At 45.2% G+C, this 17,416-nt stretch overlaps 1 protein-coding gene across 1 annotated transcript in view; it reads right to left on the bottom strand.

Annotated features, from left to right (window-relative positions):
- LOC119374679 (ATP-dependent RNA helicase TDRD9) overlaps positions 1-15,256 on the bottom strand; it is a gene marked incomplete at its 3' end in the record, with an annotated part of 31,584 nt that extends 16,328 nt beyond the window's left edge. Inside the window, 8 exon segments of the mRNA XM_049420323.1 lie at positions 4,298-4,456; positions 5,242-5,322; positions 5,707-5,829; positions 6,862-7,083; positions 7,759-7,965; positions 9,720-9,780; positions 13,067-13,242; positions 15,208-15,256. Of these exon segments, the coding sequence (XP_049276280.1) occupies positions 4,298-4,456; positions 5,242-5,322; positions 5,707-5,829; positions 6,862-7,083; positions 7,759-7,965; positions 9,720-9,780; positions 13,067-13,224 (1,011 nt within the window).
- Positions 15,257-17,416: the final 2,160 nt, after the last annotated feature.

The raw sequence follows: 17,416 nt of genomic DNA, 5'->3' as shown, positions 1-17,416 counted from the left end.
TCAGACATTTCATATGCTTTTTGGGAGCCCCAGTTTGCCTAAACTGAAAGAGTTACAAAGTAATTAAGCACATCAGAATCACCTAGAAGGAGTACAGAGTGCAAGAAAACAAGAATGGATGTTCTAAACCCATTTGAACAAAAGTTATGGCACGATGAACATTCCAAGTGAGTCTACTCCAAGCTGGGATTATGCCACAACTTTTGTTCTAATGGGCTTAGAACATCCATTCTTGTTTTCTTTCACTCTGTACTCATTCTAGGTCATTCTGGTGTGCTTAATTACTTTGCATTTCTCTCAGTTTAGGCAAACTATGGCTCTCAAAATGGAACCTGGAATTCAAAAACTACATATTGTACTAGGAAAAAAATTGCATATTTGAAATCAGTAGGCTTGTGCGAATGGTAAATTTTAGGTTCGAAGCGAATTCGTAGCGAATAGTGATTTTGGTCGAATAATTTCGAATCGAATTCGAATAGCGTATATCACATACTATAAACAAAAACGAGCATATCTGTCATGACTCAACCAACCTGCGCGACGTCTTTTTTTTAATTGTAACAAGGCATGTGCAAATGTCATTCGTTTTGGTTCAAAGGAAGTGGAAGCAACTTCGAATAGTAGCAGGATTTGGCTTTCAGTAGAATGCAAGTGATAACCTGTAAAATATGTTATGTTTTAAAATTTATTATACTTGGAGCATATAAGCCGGTATAACAAGTTTTTAAACTTGAAAAATGATGAATCGATGTGAGGGTAATATGTTCATTTAACCTTGAAGTGGGGCTTCGCGGCAGTGCGGATTTTCCCTGGAAAGGTGTATTCACGGTATAGCAGTCCTCCACTGCAGTGAAACCACCTTTACAGGAGCTTACAAACGAACAGTGCGGATTTTTTCTGGAAAGGGGTGTTCACGGTATAGCACCCCTTTCATGCAGTGAAACAACCTTTACAGGCGGGTTACAAGCGTACTAATACACACCTATTCGTTCATTCCGAATACTTCGAAATTTTCAATAATTTAAATTCGAATCGAAGCGAATTCGAATACTGTATTATTCGTTCGAATATTCAAAGTGCTCGAATATTCGCACAAGCCTAGAAATCAGCACACAAATATACATCAACTCAGCGAGTTTCATTTAAATTGGTAAAGAATTGTAAAAAAAGTTCTCAGGCGCAGTGTCCCCCCTTAAGGGGGGACGTGGCTTTCGGTACCAACTTTCTTATTTCTTCATGGATTTTGATGAAAATTGGCACATTTATTTGAAATGTTTTTTTAGTGCTACTGTAGAAATTTCATGAATATATCTTTACAACTTTTTGATGTACAATATATTTCACCTTCTGCTCTTGTTCCGAGTCTGACTCGCTTAAAAAATGCGATAAAAAAACTTTTTCAAAGTGCTATGCATTCTAAGATGTCTGATTGCGGGCGTGACATTCTTAGATTTTTTTATTTGCAACAAATTTTTTTTTAGTTTTCATTTTTCATGAGGTGATTGTGCAACAGGCATCGAGGCTTTCTGCAACTTGTCAAATAGCTAATTATCAAAAGGCCATGCTGAAAAAGCAAGAATGTCACGCCCTGAACTGTGCTTCAAGGAATATAGAACAAAAAACGGAACTGAAATAGACCCAGCGGTCACTGAGAAATCAGCGGAACAAGCGAAGCTGGAAGCAAGAAAAGTCGTTTTGAGAAAAACGGCTTTTAAAGTTGTACCAACGATATTACTTCATCAAAAGGCACTGGGATCGTAATATTTTGAGTCCTTCGTAATGTGCAGTTTCTTGAGTGCCCTTTCTTTAGTTTGAGGTGCCTTGCTTCTCTAAAACACAAGAAGATTGAGATCTTTGGTGTGTTTTATAACGTTGGACCTGCTGCACGTGTGGCCTTTCATCTGTTGTGCCTTTGTTTTCTTTCTTTTTTCTTAAAATCCTTTTCTGATATACAAAGAACATGTAGCATGGATTTTAAACAAAGTTATGAAGCGGTGTAATAAACATGACAAAAAACAAGATATTGGAATGCAAGTAGGTCATGTACTATGATGATTTGCCAGGTTTCTTGTATTCATGCTATCACTAACATAATTAACAGTCTTGATTGCAATTGATCATTGAATCATTTTTATAGAATACTAAGAGTGGCTCTCATCATGACAACCTATCCCTTCCTTCTAAATAACAGGCATTTATGGCCAAGACATTGGTGGAATAGAAATTGCTTAACAGTTTATTTAAGACGCGAATTGGGCAGATGTAAACTCATCTCCCTGCTTCACTCAAGCTTATTTGTAAACCTCGACTGTGATGCGTTTCATCATTCACCCGGTTGCGGACACGGTTACCTGCGAGGCTATTATTTTTTCAGATGATTCATGAGAGCTTGCGGCGATACGCACGGCTCCAAGCGCGCCTAAATTGCATCAACAGCGCTTTATTTCACCTCAAAGTGCTCGGCCGCGGAGTCCGGGAAGTTGGCACGCGATGTGCTGGGAGGCGGCATTCATTGACGATGCGCAATATCCCTAGGTGCGGCGACGAAAAATCGGCGCGCAACATGTTTGGTCTCGCATTTCGGGACGCCGACGCGCGGCCGCTGCGCGACGAGCTTGGATGTGGGGTCTGCTGCCGATGCGTAAAAATGACCATCCGCGGTTCCGAAGAGCTGGCAGGCGATGCGCTTCGTTGCTTGCAAAGAAGCACACTACCGCGGGTCCGCTAACGCGTTGTTCTTGCCCGCAAAGTTCGAAGTTCGTATCGCACGCCGGCGCCCGTGAGCGGAGTTAGGCCTAGTGACGACTCCGAGCAGTAGACGCGCCGGCCGCGGTGCCCGATGCTTGTTTCAAAGTACGTAATGCGTGGTCGCGAGTACAAGGAGTCGTCCCGCGATTATCTTCGTCACGACATCCGCAGTGTTGAAAAGCAGAATCTCCAACCGCTGATCCGACGAGTCAACGCTAAAGGGTCGGTCCGAGCCCGAGACGCGCGACGATGTTCACTACGAGCGCGGCGCGCCATCGTAATCTGATCGAGCTTCCGCTTGCAGCTCCAAACTAAAACGTAGTTATATTCGACGTGATCGTCGAGCCGTGAACAGAACGAGTGCGAACGCGTCACGAAGTAGTGCGACTTTCGACGGCCGTTCCGTAACGTCGCGGCGCGCGAGCAGCAGCCGACGATCTCCCGAAGCGAGCATCGGACCAATGGCGAGGCGCGCTGGGGCAACATGGCGGACGCGGCCAATCGGAGGCCTCGAAACGACCTTCGAGCATTTGCTTTTTGTGCGCTTGTTTTCGAAGGGAGGAGCCAGCTGAGGCGGGGAATTTGAAGACGGAGAAATGCGCTTTCCGACGAGACCAAAATATCGGCGCCCGGTGGTGCCGTTACCGAGCTATGATTTTTTGAAAATCGGTGTTTTTTTGCAATTTCCGCAATAATTTTCGCCTCCTTGGCGGACGTAACAAATTTTTTAAAGCACTTCTACGTGGTTTTTGGTGAAGATATTTTGGAATCTGATAGAAAAAGGTCTACAGAAACTGAAAATGTGATTTTCGAAAAATCGATTTTTTTGCCATTTTTTCGCGATACGAAAGCCGCGTCCCCCCTTAAGTCGCAAGTCCACCAGTACCGTGTTTTACTGCAAGGTTTACTGCAGTACCTGTTTTACTGCAGTATCGTGTTTTACTGCAGTACCGCGTTTTACTGCAAGGCACCAAGAGAGCTCACCCAAACGTCCACCAAGAATGTGGTTGACTACAAGGTCTGTTAACTGTACTGCACCAAGAATGCTCACCCACAACTCCACCAGAACAGCAGTTGAATATAAGGTCTGGTGATGGTACCAAAAGCACTCACCCACGACTCCACCAGAACTGCAGTTGACTACAAGGTCTGGTGACAGCCCCAAGAGTGCTCACCCACAATTCCACCAGAGAACTGTGGTTGACTACAAGATCTGGTGATGGCACTAAGTGTGTTCAAAAACGACTCTGCCAGAACTATGGTTGACTGCAAGGTCTGGTGACATCACCAAGAGTGCTTGCCCAAAACTCCACCGGACCTGCAGCTGACTATGACATCTGGTGACAGCACCAAGAGTGCTCACCCACAACTCCACCAGAACTACGGTTGACTACAAGATATGATGATGGTACCAAGAGTGTTCAAAAATGACTCCACAAGAACTATGGTTGACTACGAGGTCTGGTGACGTCACGAAGAGTGCTCAAACACAGCTCCACCAGAACCACAGTTGACTACAAGGTCTGGTGACAGCACCAAGAGTGCTCACCTCGCCCAGGGTGCGCAGGCTGTCGATGTAGTACTCCCGGACCTCCTTCATCTTGCCTGGAATCTCGATGATGGGGGCTGGCTCCAGCTGGTCCAACAGGGCCGTGGAAAAGTACTCCGCAAAGTAGTCCACGTTGATTGTGGCCGACATGAGGATGATCTGCAATTGATGCACCGTTGAACGCTATTCAAAGCAAGGCACAGCTTCCCACTTAATATTTTTTCGAAGAAAAGAGAGAGGGAGAAGTGTATTGGTACAGCTACAAATGTGATGCTCATTAGGAGTGAAATTGTTATTGCAATTAGTCAAATGCCTTTTCCCAGGTACATAACATATTTTGATGCACTTAAAATGTTTTTTTTAAGGGGCACTTCTAATACTGAACAAGTTTTCACAGTACTTTCGAGTTAGCCTACTATACATCAATTACAATAACTAATGCAATTAATCTATCCATCATTCAAATACAGTGAACTCTTTTTAATGGAACCTGAAGGGACCATTAAAATATGTTTCGAGTTCGGTGTGCTGAGAGATGAACAGGGATGCAAAATTCAAGAATGAAACCAATCGCATGTGAGGCAGTTGTTCCATTTAAGCAGCAATCCTGTTTAAGAAATTTCCGTTTACTGAGAGTCCGATGTAAATCTCCAGTGCTTGTCTTCGTGTCTTCTTTATGGTCAAGTGTTATGTGTTCTTTCGTTGCACCGTTTCATAATCATGTCAGTCCACTCTAAATGTTATGCTTCGTGTATGCCCCATCACTAGAACCCACATAGCCATAAAACATGGCTGCATTGCAAACACGACGTTGGCTTGCTCAATGTCTCGCACACGAGCATGTCTCCATTCTGCAAAGATTAAAATGCGACCACAACAGCGGCGGAATTGAACCCTGCATCTGGAACTTGGCAGCAGAACCCCGCCGTCTCAGACTGACTCACCTTGACGCCACGAGAGTTGGTCCGCAGAAATCTGCGTGCCACGAGCAAGAGGAAGTCCGTTTCCTGGTCTCGTTCGTGCACCTGATCGGAAGAGAGTCAAAATGATTTGAAAAAAAAAAAAGAAAAGAAAAGAAACAAGAAAATTAAGTGAATAGTGAACCCTAACACACTCGAGCAACTGTTGTGGTTCAAATAAAGAGAAAGTTCCAGTCACCCATGCTGGGGCTTTTCTATTATGGATGTTTATATCGCAAGAGCCAAGGCTACATTTTCCATTTCGCAGCGTCGAGCTAAACTACACTTGTACACACCATTTCCAGAAACGACTACATTGCCATTAGCTTGAAAAACTACATCTTGGAAAAGCTAGTTTTACATATGAAAAGGATCCATTTAACTTTTCCATTGACAAAGCTGCAATAATGCAAGCGAGGCACTAAGCCACATCCTCGACAGGCAGCTTACCTCGTCAATAATCACGTGCGTGTAATCATTCATGTCCTTCTTGGCGATGAGCTTCTCTAGCAGCACGCCCGTTGTCACGTACGACAGCCGCGTGTCATTGGACGTCTGGTTGTCCATGCCGACCTGCAAGCCATCAGCATTGTGGAATGAGCCAAGCAGCTAACAAAATGCGAGACGCATGACTTTTCATTTAGTCACTGCATAGGCACGTGTTAAGGCTGCATTTTTTTATTTGGGGGGGGGGGGGGAGTACATTACATATAAACTACGGACATACACAGTTCTGTAAACACAATTTTTTGCACGCCATCCCATTTTAGGCAAGTAGAGACAAATGGATGCCACCTGAACACTCCAGGAAGCGGCCCGTAAAATGATTCACATAATCTTGGTGACAAGATCACATGGGCTGGCCAACCTTAGTAGGAGGACTGAGAACAGAGGGCAGGTTCAAATTGTCCTGTTTACCTAAGAGGGTCTAAGTAACGTAATTTTGCTGCAGGAGTTTAATGCCCACAGAAGTAGAGCACGGACAACGAAATTTTAGGCCCGCGTTGCAACACGCTTCGCAACCCCGTAAGCTTTGCAATGGAGACCACAGAAAGACGGCCATTGGCCGGGCCCGAGCTAAGAGAAAATATTTCCACTACTGGGCCAAGGACGAAATTCTGTAAGAGATGACGAAGTGAACTGTCTACTAGTACTCAATGAGCTATAATTGGACAGACTCAAGAGCAAAAAGTGACGTATGACACTGGTCTGCCAGCTCTGGAGTCCGTCCAATTGGCACGTGACTAAATGAACAAGTGCACTCGGTGGTATCTTACAGAATACAGCCGCAGATGGAGATATCCCAGTGACAACCCGCACCTACAAGCCATCCATAATGCTACCATTGTAATATATAAAAGCCTTACAATGAAGTGCTCAAGATGTTTGAAATGCTTCGTGATGCAGGTCACTTCATTGTAAAGGTGATGCACAGTTATGCTCTTGACATGGCCGCAACATAGGAAATTCTTCGCTTCAAAGATAATTCCACTGTAAAAGTTGTTCGTTGTAGAGACCTTGGACTGGATGCAGTTATTCAGCGGATGGATATTCAAATGCAGTAAGGATAGTGGAAATGGAGGTGATCTGATGACTCAGTCACACCTGGTATCCGACGATACTGCCGAGCGTCCAGTGGCGCTCCTGGCAGACGCGGTGCGCCACGCTGATAGCCGCAATCCGACGCGGCTGTGTCACCACGATGTTGCAGTGGGTGCCCGTGGAGGCGCAGTGGTCCAGCACGAACTGGGGCACCTGTGTCGTCTTGCCGCAACCCGTGGTGCCCCGGATGACCACCACCGAGTATGTCTCCACCATCCGCAGTATCTGCCGCACAATTAAACGCGACAGGTCAGCTTCAAGGTTTCAAAGGCATTCGCAAAAAGAAAAAGTTCAGGCAGAACCAGGGCGTGTCAATGCACACAGACAAATGCTTTTAAGTCCGTATGCTACCGTATACAGAAAAAATTGCGCCCGTACGCTCTAGCATACAGAAAAAAACTGTACACACTCGTATACGAACAATATTATGTCCATACGCTCTCCCATACGAACAAAATTTCATTCACGTGCTCTTGCATGGGACGTACTTTTTGCTTCCGAGTGCCTTTATTTCAAACACGCCTCATCACAAACACTCACGACAGCAAGAATTGAGCAATTAACGCTGAGGTACGACACATCTGAAAGATTGCAAATGTATAAAACTGATCCGACAACTCAACCGTTGGGTGTAGATTAAATTACGACAATGTGGCCATTTATAAACGCAGATAGCGGCAGGCACACCACGAATTCCTTCGCCTTATAACGTCAATGCCCTCACATAACCTATAGACACTCGTCGTAGATAAGTCATGCCCGAATTTTTGTATGCCTATAACCCGAATGTAGGCAATCGCCTTGTAGCGAATCATCTTAGACAAGTTATGCCACAATTTCTTTCTGCCTATCATCTGACCAGAACTGCCACCGATATTGCAGAGGCGATGCTTCTCTCACGTCTTCTTTGCATTCCATGATCGGAAGGTCCATGTTTGGCACGTGCGCCCGCTGGCAGTAGGTGGCGTAAACCTGCTGGGTGCTCTCCACCACCAGGTCCGACAGGGCGGAGAACTGGTTGGCCTGCGACCCTGCCACCGCGGTGAGCTCGTCGCCCGCTGCGTCACCAGCACCCCTCGATGGGCCCGGACGGTCCACTGGGTCCGTCTGATCGGCAACGCAAAGAAGGAATAATAACAGTGCCAAAATCAACAATTGAAAAAGTTTGTACAACATACTCGGAAGTCTAGAACAGCATGAAAGACGGAAGATTGGTAAAAGAAGGGTTGCGGACAAGAGCGCCGACTCACACCAAGGTTTATTTGTCGCAACCGCACAATAGTATATATTTGCGCAGCGTATATCAAAAGAAGGAAAAGGTGATTAATAAAGAGACGACAAAAGAAACACCCATCAAACACCGTTACACAGATGACAAAAATTCTCAAGGCTTTCGAATTAGCTAGACTGCGCAACGTGTAAGCAGGCCATCAACAGCTCTCTAACAAAAAAAAAAAAAAAAAGAGAGAGAGAAATTTAGTCTCTTGTGTGCCCACTTTGCGTAGTATTTGTGCAAGCAATCTGTACTGCTTGCAGTAGTGGTGTTCGACACCTTTATTCCTTCTTTTGTTATATACTACGCATGAAGTATATTGTGCAGTTGTGACGAATAAGCCTTGTTGTGAGTCAGTGTTCTTTTCTGCGTCCTCCGTTTTACAGGTCTTCCATCCCATTTACTGTTCTGAATTTCGAAGAATGACACCATGAACAGAGTTGCCAGCATTCACCAAAGGCCTTCATTCCCATAGCTCCTTCAGGTACGAATCATGCTGGACATCAGGCATTTTAGACCGACGAAGGAGATGACGGATTGCAGAAAAAGTCAGTTTAGCTCAGTTATCTCATTTCTGGTAACTCAAGTTTTATGACACGACGTCGAGCTTCTTTCATTTTACTCAAGCGACGTGGGCTCCGAGTATTGTGCTGCAATTATGGTGTAAAATAGTATCATTTAGAAACAATAATACCATCGCTTCAGGTTCGACTTCCTTACGATGAGGTACGACCACACTATCCATAGTCATTCTAATGTCGGCCGAACAGCATGCTCGCAGCTCCAACAGGTGACCAGTACCAGAGTTCCACACGGCGCAATAACACCAGTGCCACGTGGTCACTTTCAATCACAGCTGGGCCCGATCTGGATCGAATTTTTCTATCGCAACAGTGATGGTCACCGACACATATAAACTAGTCTGGGCAAGCTCACTTGCAAGTCTAAAGCATTAATCTAATTTGTTACCTGCTGCACAATATTACACTGCATGCTGTAGAATAATGTGCCGTCGCAGCGCATTCTTTATTAATCAAAAAGATATGACCCTGCAGGTGCTCGAAAAACTTTTCGTGCTGTTCGGGTGTGAGTAAACACACCTAGCAATGTTGCAGGTTAGTTTCACACAAAAGCATTGAAAAAAAAATATTCTGTGCAGTTTGTTACTAAAATCTATCTAATTTTTTTTCTGTTTTTAAGCATCTGCCTTTCCCGGCTTTACGCTTATTCTTTACGGTCACGTCAGTAACGTATCAGTGGGGTTCTACCATATTTAATTTATTACGGATCTGCTGATCTTCAGCTACTCTCAGGAACGCATGACGCAGTGTTTTTAAGTTCACAGACTTCCGAATTACCCACAAATTTGAAATTTTCGCTTTTACGGAAATCTTTTTGCTTTTATTAAGACACCTTTCCACGTCCTTGTGCTGAGCTCTGCTCACTTTCTTTTGTTTCTGGCATTTTCGGCCAGCAGCTGCAGGCGCAAGCCAGGTCGCGCAATCAAGGAACTCGATCCCAATTGCAGGTGACCGCAAGGAACAACACACGCTTCAATCCATGACATACACACATCGTGGGAACGCACCTGCTTCAGCATCGCCAGTTCCTTCTCTTGGTACTCTTTGGCATACTGTGTTCCGCTGGCACTGAAAAAGCGGACAATGTGGCATTAGAGGCATCCAAACTCTCATTCACAACTGTACTCGTCGTACATCTGCTTAGTGCAAGTGGTCAGAGATCTTTGGTTGATGCAGCGCTCACAGAACGAGGACGAAGAAATGAGAAGCACGAGACAGCGCCTATCCTGTGCTTCTTAATTCTTTGTCCTCGTCCCATGAGCGCTGCATCAACCAAAGATGAAAGCATGCCAACTGGCTCAAGCTACCAATCTTGGTCAGAGAGAATGTATGGCTGCGCCAACTGCTCTCGGCTGCACAAAGGACAGCGGAAACATATGCAAGACTCCACAAACTTGCAACAGCTGACCCCAGCCGACAGTTAACCAGAGACTATAGAGTAGAAACGGCGCAAAGCGACGAGGCGTAAGAAAGGGACACACACCGACGCTCCCGTCTATCCCTTCTTTTAACTTGTTCCGTCCCTACCCAAGTCACCAACCAACCAGCCGTATTTGCTCCCGAAGATGGGTCTAGTTAAATCAGAGTCGCCAGACGCTGCCGGGCTAACAGGCCAATAATCGTCCCAAGATAAGCCTAAAACAGTAGCGCGGCTTCTGTGAAGTAGCCCAAAAGAAGCGGAAGCTGAATCATTTTTCTCGTTGTTGAAAAAAAATCTTGTATTATGGTAAAAAGTTGGTCGTGTACGAAGGGAACACAAAAAAGAAGCTTATTATGTTGCACAGCGTAAACATGCACAACTGTGAATGAATGCACGTAACTTACTTTTTAAACTAGTCTCCACTCTGTTCAATACACGTTTGCGAGTGCATGAATAACGTTACACTTGCTTCTTGACTTCCCCAGCGTGTGTTTCATTTGAACGCTCAACTGACGTGCGCAGCGTAATGAGCTCTAAAATAACTATTTGTAGGAAAATGCGAATAAGCCCAAAAACGGCGACAAGCGACTGGCAAATTCTACGAGCGACTTGGTGAGTAGAGAAGCCCAATTCCGCTTATTATAAGCGTCAACTCTGAGTTTAATCTACTTTGGCACTTGGCAACATGCTTGACCACGGCCCCTCGGCGGCAGCGTGCTAAATCGCACACGGCGAATTTTTCACGCCCGATCCGCGCTCACCAACACAGGCACGTCGACGAAGTTTTTATGCAGGCTGAAGAAGGGTTTTCGCGACGGCAACGGTGAGGGCTGTTTGGAGAAAACACAACACGAGATGATTTGCACTTCAAAACAGTGGGAAATGAAACAGTTGTTGGCAATCGCAACTTTGACATGGTAATGCACTGAAATCTTTTTTGCTAACAATTAAACAGGCAATCGCAACTTTGACACGGTAATGCGCTGAAGCCTTTTTTGCTAACAATTAAACAGGCAAGCACAACATTGAGATGATAATGCAATGAAGCCTTATGGCTAGTAAATAAATAAACGTCCAGATAACCTACACCTTTGACATATTATAATATTGGCAAGTGTCAGAGAGTGTTAAAAATATTTACTGTAACACCTGTCTCTTCGAACTAGTCTCACTTTTGGTGCCCCATAGGCAGATGCACCACGATGTGTTATGAAATGACACAGCCAATTAGTCACATCATGACACGTTGGCTTGTTCCGTTCCTGCAATGGCTACAACACACAAGTGCGGCAAGTAGAATGCAGCGCTGTGTTTTTGTAAACTTTACCTTCAGTAACCAACATCGTTATACTTCGCCTTACTGTTACACCAATGGTAGCGAATTTTGTTCATGGGTCATCCCAAAACGACGGCGATGTGGACGATACCAGGTATGGTACGTTTCGAGACAAGCCTTACTACTGAGATGCCACTTTGCTGCCATCCCATTAACGATCCCCAAGCTTAACGATTCTACTTGCGATAAGCGTGTGGTAGTTTCCTCAAAAAACGTGAGTCAGCACTTCTTCAACGTCAACGTCACAAGTGCACACAGCACTGATACACCTCTGGTTATCATCCCTTAACTGTGGAATGTGCAACGAAAAAGAAAAATGGTAGGCGCAGCCTTACAAAGTCGTCTGCAATAAAGCCTTTGGCAACATAGACACATACAGGGTCTGACAGTTAAGTAACGAGACTGGGCCTGGTAAAATAAACTTGTTGATCCAATCAGTACATATTATTTAAATTCTTTAAAATAGTTCTGTCGAGCTCACATCAGGACTGATGCAGATCCGACACAGCCCTGATGGAAGCCCCACAGACTTCTTCCCGTTTTCAAAGCTCAAGAGAAGCCTGAAAGTTCACTGTTTTGAAGGTATTCTCACCATCTAACAGCCTGTGACGGAGTCTCTCAAAGAGGTCATGGCGGCTGAATTTCCGGGAGCCTTTGCAGTATGGGAATCGCATTGTAATCGGTGTATCGACACCCAAGGAAACTATTTTGAAGAATTTTAATAGTATGTACCGATCGGATCAACAAATTCTTTTTTACCAGACCCAGTCTCATTACTCTATGGCCAGACCCTGTAAGTTTCAGATAGTACAGCATAGGGAAGCCAATATGTAGGAACACCAATCACCTGTGCTGCTTGCAAGATGGTAAAAAAATGTTTCTGCACCTCAGAACCAAGGTACGTAAAGTCATTACAACAAACGATAACAACAAACATTGATAGTGTCACAGGTGGTCGCCAAATAAGCGTTTGTGCTAATGAGTGCTCGCGTAGTGTTCTCGCACATTGACTCATCGTTTGCACAGTCTTACCCATTCTAGCAGTGGTCCAACATAGAAGATTCATGAGCCCCTGCCCTATAGGGAAAACGAGGGCAAGCCAAGCTTGGCGTGTGCATGCCCGACATACTGCTTATCTTTCTTTATATTGTGCTGCGCGATGCTCCCTCCTAACTGTTTCCTTCCTCCATGCCGGAAATCGGATCGCCATCCACATGCATGGCAGTGCAACACTTTAGTTGCTGCAGGCAACGATAATGGTCATGCATTCATATCTAGGCCACAATGAAATGTGGCAACGTGAGATGACTAGTCAGCTTGACAACAGATCACATTGCCGCATCAGAAACAGCCGACGATTGAGAGAGCATCAATGACTGGAAAACGGCGCACACAAATACGCATGCGATCGGCACACCTTCAAGGGTGTAATTTGCGTACGCCCGTATTTTTGTACTCTTGTGGGTGCCAGGCTTTATTGCAGACACACCTACAATGCCAATCTGTGATTACGAGATTTGCTTGAAAACGCCACCGTGAACTCACTACTCCGCAGAACACGAGAGACAATCACGCAATCGAGAACCCCGATCACTTACAACTCCTTCTTGGGCGGCTCAAGGTCTTTGACGTCGTCGGACGACGGCTCCGGCGGGACGAAGAGCTTCTGGTTGGATGCGACCTTCTTGACCGTCTTTGTGGCGCTGAAGACGGTCAGTATGTCGTCGAGCGTGATCTGGGCCGCAGTCTTCTCCATGGCGGCTGCGGGTGTTCCCTGACGATGTGAAACACGACAACCATGACGTAGTTAGTAGCGCAACGAACGAAGACAGAGAAGAAGCACACGGGGCAAGCACCAAACTTCAACCGATTTTTTATTCATGAAAATCGCATCCTTGAAAACTAACAAAACAAAGCAAACTTGGCAATCACACACCCGATGACGCGAGAAAACCAAGCTACATATTCTGCTAGCTGGTTGGAGTGAACACGCACCAAAAAAGTACCTGCCTTTTTTTTTCAGTCACTCGTGATGCACCATGTGCACGGCTAGCCCTTTTACAACAGCTCAATTTCGTTGTCTAAAGGTGCTATGCCACACTCGTTTCAATGTTTCTTGATATGCTACGCCTCTACTACCTCACATGCCCTCAGATGTTTATGGTGAAAGATCACTGTCACTTAGATCAATGAATCTTCACCAACTAGTCCAACTTTCCGTTCCATTTCCCACAATGTCTTTTGAAAGGCTGAACATCAAGCACCTTTGTTTCGTCGTACAGAAAAAAAAAAAGGCAAGCACAGCTCTTCTGAGCAAGACAGCATAGAGAAGCTAAACCAAACACAATCTTCCATACACACACACACTTGTTCCCACGCGCCTGCCAGTGCAATAATTGTTGCTGCCTAGATAGATGACAGCATGTTAAAAGACTGGGCATGCAAACACAGGTACAAAAGAGAAGTCAAGGCAACACAAACACCGTTGACTTCTCCCTTGCATCCATGTTTGCACGCCCTATCTTTTAACACGAATACATACCAATTAGCTCAGCTCTTGGTTATTCTAAGCTTAGACGACAGCAGTTTAGGGATGCCAGGCTAACAACAATGCTGGCCTTTTTTGCTTTTCGAAGTTGTAACTTTTATCGATGGGGGGAAAATGCTTATTTTGGTAGCCGAGCAGAGTGGCTGACCTTCTAGCAAGCAAGGAAAATCGCAACACAATGAACACATTGGTCATCAACGTGTAACGTACGGTTGGCCAGAAACGACGGCACCGACATTCGCGCAAACTGAATAATGCAGCTGTCAGAAAGCATGTCAGCGTTTTCTGACAGCTGCTGTATTCGTGTCAGCGTTTTCCGACACCCTACCTTCCCACTGCATTTTACGAGCTTTTACAACGCAAGAAACACTGCCGCATTACAGCGCAATTTCCCGCCAACGACAATGCGTGAAGAACAGACTTTCGTAGTGAGGCCCAACATTTCACCTACGGGCACAGCAATAATAATAGTAGTAGTAATAATAAGAAGAATAGTCGCCTGGGTTTTACGCGCCGTAGTGAGGGGATTAATTTCAACCACCTGGACTTTTTTTAACTTGCACCTAAGTACAAACCACACGGGTGCTCTCGCATACCACCCTCATCGAAATGCGGCCACCGCGGCCGGGAATCGAACCCGCGTCAACGCGAGCTTAGCAGTATAGTACAGACGCGGCAATGACCCGCGCTTTAGGAATGCACGCATTGACTGACATTCGAAGACACTGCAACGAGCCGACTCGCTGAAGCGGCTGTCACGACAGGTCGATTAGCATTTCACGATATTGATGAAGCGCAGTTTACCGTTTGAGTCGAAAGTGGTGGACGTCAAAGCACAACTCGTAACGAGGATAACAACGACAAAAAGAAAGCCGCCGCGACTTGTAGACGTTTCAAGACAGCGCGCTAATTGTCTACGTGAAAAAAACAAAACAAACACGCAAGTTTAGCAAAAGTAAGTCGCTCGTGTAGAAGGCTACATCGTGAACACTGTATGTATGGGGAACTCGCGTCATAACACTTCCGACTCACGGCGCGATTCTGTTGTTCATGTCTGAGGTTTTGTTCTTTCCCGCGGTCTCGTTAACTGACAATCCCTCGTACGTTCAACACGATGCATTTGTGAACTTCCGAATAACCGTTCGTAACATCGTGTGAGACTTAAACGAACGCAAAATTGGTACCTCTTACCACAATCACCGCGCACGCCGCAGAACGTCTGCACGCAACAGACAGCACACGAGCATAGATGGATTGGATTGGATCGGATTGGATGCGCATGCACCGCTAGTCGACCATAAAGCAGCCGGATGGATGGATGGATGGATGCTATGAGCGTCCCCTTTAAAACGGGGCGGTGACATGTCTGCCACCAGGCTCGAAGAAGAAAAAAAAAAAAAAAAAAACTTCCTTGTTTCATGTTGGCCTAATACCTTATCTACATTGATTAAATCTATGTTATTATACCAAAAAATATAAATTCACGGTCCATCTCTCTGCCTCTTAAGGCAGAATGACCTTATTTTTCCCCCATTATTTATTTTTGTTCTTTATCTCTACTTTTCTGCCACCAATACTCTAACCGTCTCTTACTTATTTCTATCGCGGACGTGTTCAGCTTTCCATTGTTGTCCCTAAAACCCAAGGCTTCATGTAGACTCGTGCCCACACGTATACCTGGGTGAATATCGCCACATTCAATCAGTACATGTTCCATCGTTTCCTTAGTTCCCCCGCAGCATGTACATTGTTCTTCTTCGTTACTAAATCTCGCTTTATAACTACGCGTTCTAAGGCAGCCCGACCTTGCTTCAAACAGTAAAGCGCTTCCCCTTGAATTATCATAAAACCTTTCCCTCCTTATTTCGTTTTTTCCTATTCGGTAGTTACTCAGAGCCGGCTTCTTTTCCATCGCTGTCATCCAATAAGTCCTCTCCGCCTCTCTGACCTTCCGCTTAATGCTCCTTGTTGCCATATCGCCCGCACTGCCAGCCGTATATTTACTGGTGAGCCTCCTAGTTCTTTTTCTCCACTGCGTGTCAACGCTTTTTCTATACAAATACCTGAAAACCTTCTCTGCCCATCTACTCTCCTTCATTTTCCTCAGCCTCTCTTCGAATCTCATTTTGCTCTGCGCTTCCCTCACTTCAAAGCCTGTCCATCCCATATCACCCTTTACCGCCTCATTTGTCGTCTTCCCGTGAGCGCCCAACGCGAGGCGGCCCACCGTCCTTTGATTTACATCCATTCCTGATTGCACCTCTGACTTCATGCACACCACTGAGTTCCCAAATGTAAGCCCCGGAACCATCACACCCTTCCACAGCCCTCGAAGCACCTCGTACCTATTGTATCCCCATAAAGCTCTGTGCTTCATAATTGCAGCATTCCTCTTTCCCTTTGCTACCGATGCTTTCTCTTGTACCTCCATATATCTATCCCCCTCATTTACCCATACTCCGAGGTACTTGTACTCGCTTACCCTCGGTATTTTTTGGCCCTGTATTAATACCGTATGGTCTCCGTGATCATTGAATACCATCAATCCACATTTTGTTGCACTAAATCCTAGTCCTAGAGCCTCACACTCCCTTCCGCATATATCTGCCAGTCGCTGTATATCATCTTGACTGTCCGCAAATAAGACAATATCATCAGCATAAAATAGACCTGGAAGCTTCTGCTCAACCATCGCTCCGACCTGTTTGTGTGACAAATTAAATCCAATGTTGCTACCTTCTAGCGCTTTTTCCATCCTCGCCATGTACAGCATGAATAACAGCGGGGACAAAGGGCATCCCTGTCTCAGCCCCTTGCTAATTTCAACGCTGTCCTTGCTACTTATTCCTTCCCATTCTATACAAACTGTATTTCCTCGGTATATTTCCCTCAAAAGCTGTACACAGTCGTCACCTATGCCCACTTCCTTCAATATATCCCACAAAATTTCCTGATTAACGTTGTCATACGCCCCGGTGATATCTAGATAAGCTACGTATAAGGGCCTGTTTTCTATTTTAGATATTTCTATACACTGGGTAAGAACAAACAGATTATCGTCTAACCGCCTGTCGATTCGAAATCCATTCTGAAGTTCTCCCAAAATATCATTTTGTTCTACCCACGCTTCTATTTTTAATTTTACTGCCTGCATCGCCAACCTGTATAGCACCGATGTAATTGTTAGCGGTCTATACGAGCGAATGTTATCCTTTTCTCCCTTGCCTTTATAGATTAAGTTCATTCTACTTTTTCTCCAACTGTCTGGTATTTCCCTCTCCTGTAAGCACTTTTCTACGGCTTTCAGCAGTGCTTCTTTAGTGTTATGTCCGAGTTCGTTAATGAGGCTGACGGGAACCCCATCTAAGCCCGGAGTAGTGCGCTTAGGAATTTTTCCTTC

Source organism: Rhipicephalus sanguineus, chromosome 11 (genome assembly GCF_013339695.2).
Source record: "Rhipicephalus sanguineus isolate Rsan-2018 chromosome 11, BIME_Rsan_1.4, whole genome shotgun sequence".
Classification (NCBI taxonomy): domain Eukaryota; kingdom Metazoa; phylum Arthropoda; class Arachnida; order Ixodida; family Ixodidae; genus Rhipicephalus; species Rhipicephalus sanguineus.
This window is presented reverse-complemented; position numbering and strand designations above follow the sequence as displayed.